Source organism: Coffea arabica, chromosome 3c, assembly GCF_036785885.1.
Source record: "Coffea arabica cultivar ET-39 chromosome 3c, Coffea Arabica ET-39 HiFi, whole genome shotgun sequence".
NCBI lineage: Eukaryota > Viridiplantae > Streptophyta > Magnoliopsida > Gentianales > Rubiaceae > Coffea > Coffea arabica.
Genome location: NC_092314.1, coordinates 9,535,109 through 9,548,527, shown reverse-complemented (window position 1 = coordinate 9,548,527; position 13,419 = coordinate 9,535,109). Strand labels below are relative to the sequence as shown.

The 13,419-nt window shown below is 38.9% G+C and overlaps 2 protein-coding genes and 1 non-coding gene across 3 annotated transcripts; 2 read left to right on the top strand and 1 right to left on the bottom strand.

The window, feature by feature from the left end:
- Positions 1-823: 823 nt before the first annotated feature.
- Positions 824-2,478, top strand: LOC113720374 (UDP-glycosyltransferase 75C1-like). The gene has a single exon (XM_027245252.2). It carries the CDS (start codon positions 942-944, stop codon positions 2,340-2,342), a length of 1,401 nt encoding a protein of 466 aa, XP_027101053.1. The 5' UTR covers positions 824-941; the 3' UTR covers positions 2,343-2,478.
- Positions 2,479-4,419: 1,941 nt separating this feature from the next.
- On the top strand, positions 4,420-10,066 carry LOC140037791 (uncharacterized). Its single transcript, XM_072082915.1, has 5 exons — positions 4,420-6,265; positions 6,680-7,705; positions 7,847-8,464; positions 8,561-9,652; positions 10,023-10,066. The coding sequence occupies exons 1-5, from the start codon at positions 4,420-4,422 to the stop codon at positions 10,064-10,066; spliced, it is 4,626 nt and encodes a 1,541-aa protein (XP_071939016.1).
- LOC113720376 (small nucleolar RNA R71) lies at positions 4,987-5,093 on the bottom strand. Its single transcript, XR_003455292.1, has one exon. It is a non-coding gene; the product is annotated as a small nucleolar RNA R71 (small nucleolar RNA).
- Positions 10,067-13,419: the final 3,353 nt, after the last annotated feature.

The window sequence follows — 13,419 nt, the reverse complement described above, 5'->3', positions numbered from 1 at the left end:
GTCCGTAATAAAGTACGGCGGATGCGCCTCTCAAGCGTCATCCCAAACGTCACATTTCAATGCCTTGGCCGTATATGATTTTGTTTTTGCAACTATCATTATTGATTGTACCTTACCATATCCATGAGCAGAGCATCGTACAGCGATGACTCTCTACATCAACCCACATTAAACCAATGTTGGTAAAATCAGGCCGGATAATGATTTGATTAAATTATTAGATTAGATATGAATTGATCGAATCGATCAGACTATTTTTAAAAATTTATTTGACGTTAATTTGATGTTATAATTATTTTATATTTTTATCAATTTTAAAAATATTGAAATTAGTTTCTTGGTTATGTTTTGCCAAGATACAAAATGTTCTAAAAATATTAGAATTACAATCAAATATACACCTAAAACTTATATATAAAAACATAAATTCATGATTAAAATATGTCTTTTTTTCAAAATTACTTGAAAAATTAAATTAATGCAAGTTGGAATCACTAATGTTAAATTGATAAAATGATATAGATGAAATCTTCTTGTCTTGATTTAGAAATCGTTTAGGAGATTCAATGATTTTGATATTTATATTAAGTGAGTAGCATTTTCTTATTCCTATTAATAAATAAAAATTTTACAATTTAGATAAATCAAATTATGTTTGAAAAAAATCATAAAGAAAGTTTTAAAACAAGTCAATTAATCGAATCAGGTCATTGATTTAGTTAGTTTTCGATGATTTTAACTGATTTTATTACCAACAAACCAATTAAAAAAGAAGGCTGATTAATGGTCCAACCAGCCGATCCAATTCGGGTCTAACAAGATTGCATTAAACACACAAACAACCAATCTTTCTTTTTCAACACACTATAACACCACTACATAGCTCGCTTCCCCCAATCCCCCACCGTCACGCCCCCGCCCCAAAAAAAAAAATCCCAGCAATGGAGAAATGCCATTTCCTGATCGTAACATTTCCAGCCCAAGGCCATATCAATCCTACCCTCCAATTCGCGAAACGCCTAGCAAAACTAGGCGTTAAAACAACATTTTCAACCAGTCTTGGTGCAATCAACCGCATGAACAAAGCTTCAGATTCATTACCAGAAAAGTTAAGCATTGTTGCCTTTTCTGATGGTTATGATCATGGCTGGAACCCCAACGATGATTTTGGACGATATATGACCTCTGCAGCAACTCGAGGCTCCCAAACCCTGAAAGAGCTCATCATGGCTCAGAGCAACGAGGGCCATCCAATCACTCATGTGGTCTACACCATACTTATGTCTTGGGTTGGTCAAGTTGCTCGTCAACTTCAGATTCCATCAACTCTTCTTTGGATACAGCCAGCAGCTGTTTTCCAACTCTACTATTGTTTCTTCAATGGCTGTGCGGAAATTATTGGAGATATTTCTAGCAGTAAAACAATTAAATTACCTGGATTACCGACACTAGCTAGCCGAGATCTCCCCTCAGTTTTTCTGGCTTCAAATCCTGATGTCTACAGTTTTGCTTTGCCAGCGATCAATAAACATTTTGAACTACTCCAAGAGGAAGAAACGCCAACAGTTCTCGTAAATACGTTTGATGCTTTGGAATCTGAGACTCTCAAGGCTGCTGTGAAGTTGAAGCTGGTAGCTGTTGGACCTTTGATTCCCTCAGCTTTCTTAGATGGAAGGGATTCTTCGGATTCTTCGTTTGGTGGGGACTTGCTTCAGGAAACGAAAGATTGTGCCGAGTGGCTGAATTCCAAGAACGGTGCATCTGTTGTTTATGTAGCATTTGGGAGTTTTTCAGATTTACCATTAAAACAGCTAGAGGAAATTGCTCAAGGGTTGCTGCAAAGCAAGAAGCCATTTTTGTGGGTGATTAGGAAGTCTCCCAAGGGTGAGAAATTGGGGGAAAAGTTAAGCTGTAAAGATGAGTTGGAAAAGCAAGGACTGATAGTTTCTTGGTGTTCACAAGTGGAGGTTTTGTCACACCCTTCTGTGGGATGCTTTGTGAGTCATTGTGGATGGAATTCTTCTCTAGAAAGTTTGGCTTCTGGGGTGCCAGTTGTGGCAATTCCTATCTGGACAGATCAAACTACCAATGCAAAGTTTATTCAAGATGTTTGGAAGACTGGAATAAGGCCTATGGCCAACGAAGAAGGAACCGTTGAGGCTGATGAGATCAGAAGAAGCTTAGAAATTGTCATGGATGGTGGAGTGAGAGGTGAAGAGATGAGGAAGACTGCTAAAAAATGGAGGGAGTTGGCTGTAGAAGCTGCCAAAGATGGAGGATCCTCAAGTCTTAATGTCAAAGCTTTTGTGGACGAGGTTGCAGCTGGTGTTATTAGAGAATAAACATATTAGATCAAAACTTTAGATGTACTTTTCTACTAAATATTTCAATTGATTTTGTGTTGAATCGTGTAATTTGGATTCGCTTTGTTCTTCTACAATAGTATTAAACTTTATACTAGAGTAAACTTTAGATTTATTGCGTTGTTAAGATTTTCAAATTTATAATGCTATAATCACTTTTCACAATCAATTTTTGTAAAAACTAAATGAAATGAGAGCAAGCTCGGTGTCTTGGTACGAAATTTAAAGTTCAGCCCAAACTCAGGCCTATTGGTACAAACTAATAGTGATACACAATCAACCCTTTAAAAGTAAGGTTCGGTGGAATCTTAAAATGTGAGGAAACTCACAATATTTGGTAATCAACCAAAGAGATTTGATACACATTGAGGATCAAAATTGCATTATTTCTTAACAAAATTTAAACTAGCAGAGCTCAATTCGAAATTGGCTCACAAATGAATTTAGCTTGATAAATACATAAATAAGTCGTGATAGGATGTTAATTGTTAGTAATTTTATTGTTAATTCTCCTCTTTATCCTTGCCAAATATTGCTTTAATTGTCAATATATATTTATATTTGGTATTTGGATATAATTTCAGAAAGTGGAGCAGAAAAGTGCTAAAAGGGAACCTTCTTGAGAAGATCTCTCCACACGTGAAAGCTTCTAAAAGCTTTCCACAATCAGCCCAAATTGTGCAAACCAATGGAATTGCTGATGAAGAGTTGCCTTCCTATTATTAAGTCCTGACAAGTCCACTAGCAATAAGAAGTCAAAAGGAGAGAATTCTGCAGGGACCACGTAACATTGATTTAGAAAATGTGTTCTTCTTTTGGAAGATGTACTCATTAGCCATAGGTGGACTTTGATGATGAAAGTAGCTTTTCTATTTGCTTCCTACGTAACTAGTTCTCATATAAAACTAGTGCAGAGGAGAATGAGAGAGGGCCGGACATTTTTTACAGAATCAGTTTTTCTTCTTCTCTTCCGTCTGGGAAGAGAAGTTTTTAGTTTTGGGGTGAAGATTTCTCGTGTGTCTTGTTTTCTTCCGTCTCTTCCATGAGACTATTTTTATTGTATTAGACTACAGAGAATACAATTCTTATTTTTAATTATTAGTAAGAGATAAATGTCTTTGAGTTCAATTAAATTGCGTGGGAATTTTCTTATGAGGCGTGGGTAATCTTCTCCTCTAGTCAAGGATCAACGCGAAGACGCAGTCCCAAATATATGTGAGATCTAATTAATTTTACGTGTTCCTTAATTTGTTAATATTTGCATGTTTTCTATTTTAATTTCCATGGGATTATTTTGTTAATTGGATATCAAGGGCCCGATGTGCAATTTGACTTATTAATCTCTTGTCAAATTAATCAATTAAATCCGTAATTGTTTAGTTGGTTAATATTAGTGACAACTAGTATTTTCACATACTAGGAGAACATGCAATCTGATTTAAATAACCCTCGTAGCGTGTTATTAATTTGGGTTAGGCTTTTCTAGTTTTTAATGCAATTAGGAAATTAATTCCTACGGTCGTACCTAGGAGTATTTCCTAGTTAGAGGTAATCAACGGTCGTACCTTGGTTATCAATAAATTAAGGAAAAGTTGGTCGTTAGAGCTTATCAGCGACTATAACTAGCCTATTAATTAAATTAAGTGAACCTTCTTTGCATCAATGATCGGATGAATGGACTGTGTCTGCGTAGTTATATCCTTGGCTAGAATTTATTTATCATTTATTTAATTGCTATTTACAATTGTATTAATTAATTATTTATTTTTGGTTAATTATTTTTAGTTAAATTGTTTAATTATTTATTTTTAGTTTTATCTGATAAAAATCCCCCGTGTCTCGAATTTAAAAAGAATCAAATTTTTTCCAATCCCTGTGGATTCGACCCTGCTTACTACTATACACAGAAAATTTATTTTTCTTAAGCAGGTATTTATTATTGCACAGGCACGACTCCTGTCAATTTTTGGCGCCGCTGCCGGGGACTGGCGTTAATTATTTGTTTCTTTTTAAGTTCATTTTTGTTCTAATTTTCTGGTATTTTTTTTTCTAGTTTATGTCTCGTTCTTCTCGTACAGGCGAATTAATTTTCGACCCTGAAGTAGAGAAGACCGCGCGTAGAACGAGGAAAGAAACCAGGCGGCTCAGAGAAGAGCAATACGGTATTGCACCTCAGGGACTTGATCCAGAGGTTGAGCCGACAAATTTGTCTGGTGACAATTCGAGTGATTCAGACCAAGAGGAAGTCACTATGGCAAATGCACGAACACTAAGGGAGTTGGCTGCTCCTGATTTAAATCAGCAGCCCTTGTGCATTACTTTTCCAAATTTAAATGATGACACTTCCTTTGAACTAAAATCTGGTCTAATTCATCTCTTGCCATCTTTCCATGGTCTACCAGGTGAGGAGCCCTACAAGCACTTGCAAGAGTTCGACGTCGTTTGCAACAGTATGAAGCCTCCGGGAATTACAGAAGTGCAAATAAAGATGAGGGCTTTCCCCTTCTCTTTGAAGGATTCCGCAAAAGACTGGCTCTACTACCTACCACCTGGTAGTATCACCACGTGGGACCAACTGAAGAAAAAATTCTTGGACAAGTACTTTCCGGCATCTCGAGTTGCAAGCTTAAGGAAGGAGATATGTGGCATCAAACAACACCCAAGCGAGTCTCTCTATGAGTACTGGGAGAGGTTTAAGAAACTGTGCACCAAATGCCCTCAACATCAGATAAGTGAGCAACTGCTCATCCAATATTTCTATGAGGGGTTGCTTTTCAGGGACAGAAGCATAATCGATGCTGCAAGTGGAGGGGCGTTGGTGAACAAAACCCCTCGAGGAGCATGGGAGTTGATTGAAGGGATGGCTGAGAACTCACAGCAGTTTAGTTCAAGAGAGGACATCCCGACGCGTAGGGTGAATGAGGTGGAAACGTCCTCTATCCAACAGCAGATCTCCGAATTAACATCTTTCGTAAGACAATTAGCTGTGGGGAGTGCTTCACAAGTCAAAGTGTGTGGGGTGTGCACTGCCGTGGGTCATCCTACGGAAATGTGTCCACTGGTTCAAGAAGAAACTGCAGAACAGGTGAACATGGCTGGCCACGCGCCCGCGCCAAGAAAGCAGTACGACCCGTACTCAAACACCTACAATCCTGGTTGGAGAGATCACCCCAACCTTAGCTATGGAGGAAATATGCAGTCTAACTTTGTGCCAAATAGACAGCAAGGACACCAACAGCAGTACCATCCTCGCCCACCACCACCACCACCCCCTTCAAACTCAAGTCCGTCCATGGAAGAGATGATGAAGCAATTACTTGCTAACCAACAAAAGACGGATTCAGACCTGCAAAGCATGAGAAATCAACTGGGACAGGTACAATCATTGCAAAATCAAATGAATCAAATGGCTATAACAATCAACCGTTTGGAGTCCCAAGTTCAAGGAAAGTTGCCATCTCAACCTGAGGCAAATCCAAAGAATGTAAGCGCAATGACCTTAAGGAGTGGCAAGGAAGTCCAAGGACCCGAACCGGTGATTCCTAAAGACAAGGACGAGGAACGGATTGAGAAAGAATTGGAAGAGGAGGGCAGAGACAACAAAAATGCAAAGGTACCCTCGAACCCAATTTCTACAGCTAAAATTAATCCACCTCCCTTTCCTAGCAGGTTAGAGAAACCAAAGAAGCAAGATAAGGAAAAAGAGGTCCTGGAGATCTTTCGCAAGGTGGAGATCAATATACCCCTACTGGATGCAATTAAACAAGTACCCAGGTACGCAAAATTTTTGAGGGACCTGTGTGCCAACCGCAAGCGGTTGAAGGGAGATGAACGAGTTATAGTTGGGGAGAATGTTTCAGCAATTCTACAAAGAAAGCTTCCACCGAAATGCGGAGATCCAGGTATGTTTACTATTCCTTGTAGGATAGGTAATATTTTGATTGGAAAGGCCATGTTAGATCTAGGAGCATCGATTAATGTCATGCCAAAATCTATTTATGCTTCTTTGAACTTAAGCCCTTTGAAAGAAACTGGGATAATAATCCAATTAGCTGACAGGACCAATGCATACCCTGACGGGTTGATTGAAGATGTTTTGGTAAAAATTAATGAATTGATTTTTCCAGCTGATTTTTATGTGCTCGACATGGAGGATGAACACTCCCGTGATCCGTCACCTCTATTGTTAGGTAGACCCTTTTTGAGCACAGCCCGAACCAAAATTGATGTTAATAAGGGTACTTTGTCTATGGAATTTGATGGTGAGATTGTTCACTTTAACATCTTTGAGACCATGAAATATCCATCCGATTCAGACGTTGGCTCTGTTTTCTCGATAAATGTTATTGACCCTGCTATACAGGAGGTTTTTGAAATTGAAGACAGGGATGAGCTAGAGGTCGTTCTGACCAAGCACTTCGAGTCCGAAACGACCTCTGGAGTAGAGTTGAGTGAAGAGTTTAAATGCGTGATTGGATCGTTGCAAACGTTACCAACCATGAAGACAAGGTATGACCTCGCACCCATTTTTATACCTGAACCTCACAAAAGGTTACTTCCATCTGTGGTGCAGGCACCTGTCTTGGAACTAAAACCACTGCCGAAACACCTAAAGTATGTATACTTAGGTGAAGAGGAGACACTTCCAGTGATCATCTCCGCGGGTTTATCAAAGGTTCAAGAAGAGAAACTACTTCGAGTTCTTAGGGAACATAAGCAGGCGATAGGATGGACCATCGCCGATATCAAGGGAATTAGCCCCGCGGTGTGTATGCACCGAATTCGACTCGAGGAGAATGCTAAACCTATACGGCAAGCTCAACGGAGATTAAATCCTCTCATGATGGAGGTCGTAAAGAAAGAGATTTTAAATCTGCTGGACGTTGGAATTATATTTGCAATATCAGACAGCCCATGGGTAAGTCCAATACAGGTGGTCCCGAAGAAGGCAGGGGTGACAGTGGAATCAAACCAAGAGGGTGAGCTCGTACCAATTCGAAAGCCCACCGGATGGCGACAGTGTATCGATTACCGAAAGCTAAATGCCGTCACGAAAAAGGACCATTTTTCCCTCCCTTTCATTGACCAAATGGTGGAGCGATTAGCATGTCGAGCTTACTATTGTTTCTTGGATGGATTTTCAGGTTATTTTCAAATTGCCATCGCACCCGAAGACCAAGAGAAGACTACCTTCACCTGCCCATTTGGAACATTTGCATACCGAAGGATGCCATTTGGATTGTGCAATGCACCTGCTACCTTCCAAAGATGCATGGTAAGTATCTTTTCAGAATATGTTGAGAAGATTATTGAGGTTTTCATGGACGATTTCAGTGTATATGGTGAAAGTTTTGAAAACTGTCTAGATAACCTGAAATTGATCTTAGTAAGGTGTATAGAAACTAATCTCGTGCTTAATTGGGAAAAATGTCATTTTATGGTTGAACACGGGATAGTTTTGGGTCATGTTGTATCATCTACAGGTATTGAAGTTGATAAGGCAAAAATAGATGTTATATCTACTTTACCTTACCCCGCGAGTGTGCGGGAAGTTCGTTCTTTCTTGGGTCACGCAGGTTTCTATAGAAGGTTCATCAAGGACTTCTCGAAAATTGGAGCACCCTTGTTCCAACTTTTGCAAAAAGATGTATCCTTCGAATTTGATGAAACATGTAAGGGGGCATTCAATAAGTTAAAGGAGTTATTGACCACCTCACCTATTATCCAACCCCCTGACTGGAACCTCCCATTCGAAATCATGTGTGACGCCAGCGACTATGCAGTGGGTGCGGTATTGGGTCAAAGAGTAGGAAAGGCAGCTCATGCTATCTACTACGCATCTCGAGCCTTGAACGGAGCTCAATTGAACTATTCAACCACCGAAAAGGAGCTTTTAGCAGTTGTTTTTGCCTTAGAGAAATTTCGATCTTATTTACTTGGTGCTAAAGTTATTATTTTTTCTGATCATGCAGTTTTGCGGTATCTGTTGACCAAGAAAGAGGCAAAACCGCGATTAATACGGTGGATATTGTTGTTACAAGAGTTCAACCTGGAGATCCGAGATAAGAAAGAGGCAGAGAACCTGGTAGCAGATCACTTGAGTCGAGTACAAGTCGTCGAAGAGGACCTCCCATTGAGAGAAGCATTTCCTGAGGAGCATTTATTTTCTATTAATTCATCCTTGCCTTGGTATGCAGATATTGTTAATTTTCTAGTCACTGACAAATTTCCTACAGGATGGCCTAAGGCAAAGAGAGATAAGTTGAGAAGCGATGCAAAATTCTACATTTGGGATGATCCTTACCTCTGGAAGCGGGGTGCCGATCAAATCATCCGTAGATGTGTAAGTGAAGCTGAATTTCAATCCATTCTAGCCTATTGTCATTCTTTTGCATGTGGAGGTCACTTTGGATCGAAGAGAACGGCTCGTAAGGTGCTAGAGAGTGGATTCTATTGGCCAACTCTATTCAAAGATGCCTACTCATTTTGTAAGTCATGTGATAAGTGTCAAAGAGTGGGTAATATCTCTCGTAGGGATCAAATGACTCAAACCCCAATGATTTTTGTTGAAATTTTTGACGTTTGGGGCATTGATTTTATGGGTCCTTTTCCTTCGTCCTTTGGTTTTTTGTATATATTGCTTGCTGTAGATTATGTTTCGAAGTGGGTAGAAGCAAAGGCTACCCGCACTAATGATTCCAAAGTGGTTGCAGAATTCGTTAAGTCTAATATTTTTGTTCGCTTTGGGATGCCGCGAGCAATTGTAAGTGATCGGGGTACTCATTTCTGCAACAAAACGATCGCTGCAATTTTTAGGAGATATGGTGTCTTGCACAAAGTCTCTACATCCTACCATCCTCAGACAAATGGTCAGGCGGAAGCATCGAACCGAGAGATCAAATCAATTCTAGAAAAGATGGTCCGACCCGATAGGAAGGATTGGAGTGTGAGACTAGAGGATGCACTATGGGCATATAGGACGGCATACAAGACACCTATTGGCATGTCCCCTTACCGATTGGTATTTGGAAAACCATGTCATCTCCCGGTAGAGTTTGAGCATAGAGCGTTTTGGGCGGTCAAGCAATGCAATATGGATATCGAGGAAGGCGGAATTCAAAGGAAGTTACAATTACAAGAGTTGGAAGAAATCCGAAATGAAGCATACGAGAATGCAGTGATCTATAAAGAGAAGAATCGGATCTTTCATGACCAACAGATCTCTAGGAAGACATTCGTCTGCGGGCAAAAAGTTTTACTATACCACTCCAAATTGAAACTATTTCCAGGTAAATTACGTTCTCGTTGGATTGGCCCTTTTGTTGTGACTAATGTCTTTCATTATGGTGCAGTAGAGATCCAAAGTTTGAAAACGGAGAAGAAATTTGTGGTGAATGGTCACCGTCTCAAGCCGTATTATGAAGGATTTCCAATTGAACGGGTGGAGATGATGCAACTGGAAGACCCGATTTGCTTAGTTTAAGCAAATTCTGGACTCCGTCTAGCCAAAGATATTAAAGAAAGGCGCTAGTTTGGGAGGCAACCCAAATATTAGTTTTGTTATTTCTAGTTGTTTTGTTCTTTCTAGTTGGTTCTTTTGCATTGGGTCATTTACTCGTTGGGTAGTATCAGTACTCATATTTCCTTTACTGAAATCAGGAAGTGAGATCTTGGCGTGCCCACGCGGCGTTGGTGTCTCCTGAGGTCAGTGGATGTTTTATAATCTTGGCGTGCCCACGCGGCGTTGGTGTCTCCTGAGGTCAGTGGATGTTTTATAATCTTGGCATGCCCACGCGGTGTTTGACGACCTAAAAAAAAAAAAATAAAAAAAAACAAAAAATAAAAAAAAAACAAAAACAAAAAAAAAACAAAAACAAAAAAAAAAATCCTTCTTTTTCTTCTTTTCTTTTTCTTTCTTCTTTCTTTCTTTCTTTCTTCTTTCCCTGCTTTCCCTTTTTCTCTGGTTCCTTCACCCAGAGCCGCCGCCGCCCCAGGTCTCCTCCCCTCCTCGCGCGCCACCTGGAGCCCGCCGCTCCCTCTCGCGCGCCACCTGGAGCCCGCCGCTCCCTCTCGCGCGCCACCCCCGCCGCTCCCTCGCGCGCGCTACCCCAACCCGCCGCCCACCACCCGCAGTCGCTGAGCACCACTAGATCCAGCTGCCGCAAACTCTTCTCTCTCACAGCCACCACCTTCATCGCACCACTGGCTTCGTATGCACGCGCCTGCCTCAATCTTTTTCTATTATTTTTTTTTATTTTCTTATTTTATTATTGCAGTATGTTTTTATTATTTTTATTACAGTACGTTTTTGAAAATTTTGCGTGTTTGGACTACCTGACATTTCTATTCATCCTTAGTTGGATACTTCTGTGTTACTTTGCTTGTTTCTTTTTACTTTGCTTGATTTTTATTTATTTAGTACAATTTGGAAAGAATGGTGAAACCACGATCCCGACCCTTTGACCTCCGCTCCGCCTCCTCCAACTACAGGTGCTAATAGCTGGCACCAGCTTCAGGGGAGTTTCGTTGTCCTTCTTCTTATTTTTAATGTTTCATTATCACATTGAGGGCAATGTGTGATTTAAGTGTGGGGGGGGATTTGGGTTTAGTTTTGATTGGTGTTTCTTTAATTTACTGCCTTTCTTACTAGTGTTTTGATGAATAAATATGGCAATTCATTCGTTTATTGCTGGTTGTGATTTATCCTATGAATTTTGTTTAGATGGCAAGTAAACGCATGTTATCTTGGTGAATATCATGAGTTTAATGACTTGGTGCAAATTGTGGTTAACTTGTTTAGGCAATTTAAATATTTTATTAGCAATTGTTATGTGGATTGGGCAATTGTTGATCTTAGTTCTCCATATTAGGAGATGACGTGGGCCATGATCTTTAATTATCTGGTATTTTGATACTTTAATTGTGATTAATAAATGACTCTACTCCGCTAGTGCCGTCACCCAGTAACCGGGAGTCTTCACCACAAGTGTCGACTTTCGCGTCAAAAAGTGGCGATATCTATGAGTAGTTAGTCCTGAAGCTGTGAAAAGTTGAGTAACTGGGTTCTTTCATCTAAAAATGTCAGAGTTCACGTCAAAAGACTTGAATAGCTTGGGACTGAGCATTTATGTAAAAAAAAAAAAAAAAAATTATTGTTAAAAAAAAAAAAGAAAAAAAAGAAAAAAAGACAGAGAATAAAATAATGTGTAAACTTATGATCATATTGGCCTGCCGATCCTTGTTCTTCAATGTTGAGATTTTGATTTTCAGTTGACCCAATTGCTAACTTTTGCTAGTTTAATATTTTAATTTCTTAGACGAGTTAGCCATGAATTGGACGAGTCTATGATTTCAGGAGCTAATCGGGAGAAATATGTCTTGACACTTAGCCACTAAAACTTGATTTTGGGATAAGCATAGCTTGGCAGTAAATGAAATGAGAGTTAGCCATTGTTGAATTTAGTTGTTCCCATGCTTGAGGACAAGCATGATTTAAGTGTGGGGAGAATTGATAGGATGTTAATTGTTAGTAATTTTATTGTTAATTCTCCTCTTTATCCTTGCCAAATATTGCTTTAATTGTCAATATATATTTATATTTGGTATTTGGATATAATTTCAGAAAGTGGAGCAGAAAAGTGCTAAAAGGGAACCTTCTTGAGAAGATCTCTCCACACGTGAAAGCTTCTAAAAGCTTTCCACAATCAGCCCAAATTGTGCAAACCAATGGAATTGCTGATGAAGAGTTGCCTTCCTATTATTAAGTCCTGACAAGTCCACTAGCAATAAGAAGTCAAAAGGAGAGAATTCTGCAGGGACCACGTAACATTGATTTAGAAAATGTGTTCTTCTTTTGGAAGATGTACTCATTAGCCAAAGGTGGACTTTGATGATGAAAGTAGCTTTTCTATTTGCTTCCTACGTAACTAGTTCTCATATAAAACTAGTGCAGAGGAGAATGAGAGAGGGCCGGACATTTTTTACAGAATCAGTTTTTCTTCTTCTCTTCCGTCTGGGAAGAGAAGTTTTTAGTTTTGGGGTGAAGATTTCTCGTGTGTCTTGTTTTCTTCCGTCTCTTCCATGAGACTATTTTTATTGTATTAGACTACAGAGAATACAATTCTTATTTTTAATTATTAGTAAGAGATAAATGTCTTTGAGTTCAATTAAATTGCGTGGGAATTTTCTTATGAGGCGTGGGTAATCTTCTCCTCTAGTCAAGGATCAACGCGAAAACGCAATCCCAAATATATGTGAGATCTAATTAATTTTACGTGTTCCTTAATTTGTTAATATTTGCATGTTTTCTATTTTAATTTCCATGGGATTATTTTGTTAATTGGATATCAAGGGCCCGATGTGCAATTTGACTTATTAATCTCTTGTCAAATTAATCAATTAAATCCGTAATTGTTTAGTTGGTTAATATTAGTGACAACTAGTATTTTCACATACTAGGAGAACATGCAATCTGATTTAAATAACCCTCGTAGCGTGTTATTAATTTGGGTTAGGCTTTTCTAGTTTTTAATGCAATTAGGAAATTAATTCCTACGGTCGTACCTAGGAGTATTTCCTAGTTAGAGGTAATCAACGGTCGTACCTTGGTTATCAATAAATTAAGGAAAAGTTGGTCGTTAGAGCTTATCGGCGACTATAACTAGCCTATTAATTAAATTAAGTGAACCTTCTTTGCATCAATGATCGGATGAATGGACTGTGTCTGCGTAGTTGTATCCTTGGCTAGAATTTATTTATCATTTATTTAATTGCTATTTACAATTGTATTAATTAATTATTTATTTTTGGTTAATTATTTTTAGTTAAATTGTTTAATTATTTATTTTTAGTTTTATCTGATAAAAATCCCCCGTGTCTCGAATTTAAAAAGAATCAAATTTTTTCCAGTCCCTGTGGATTCGACCCTGCTTACTACTATACACAGAAAATTTATTTTTCTTAAGCAGGTATTTATTATTGCACAGGCACGACTCCTGTCAAGTCGCAATTTAAATTTGTCAAAATGAACAAACATAGTTGAATATTAGAGTTTTGG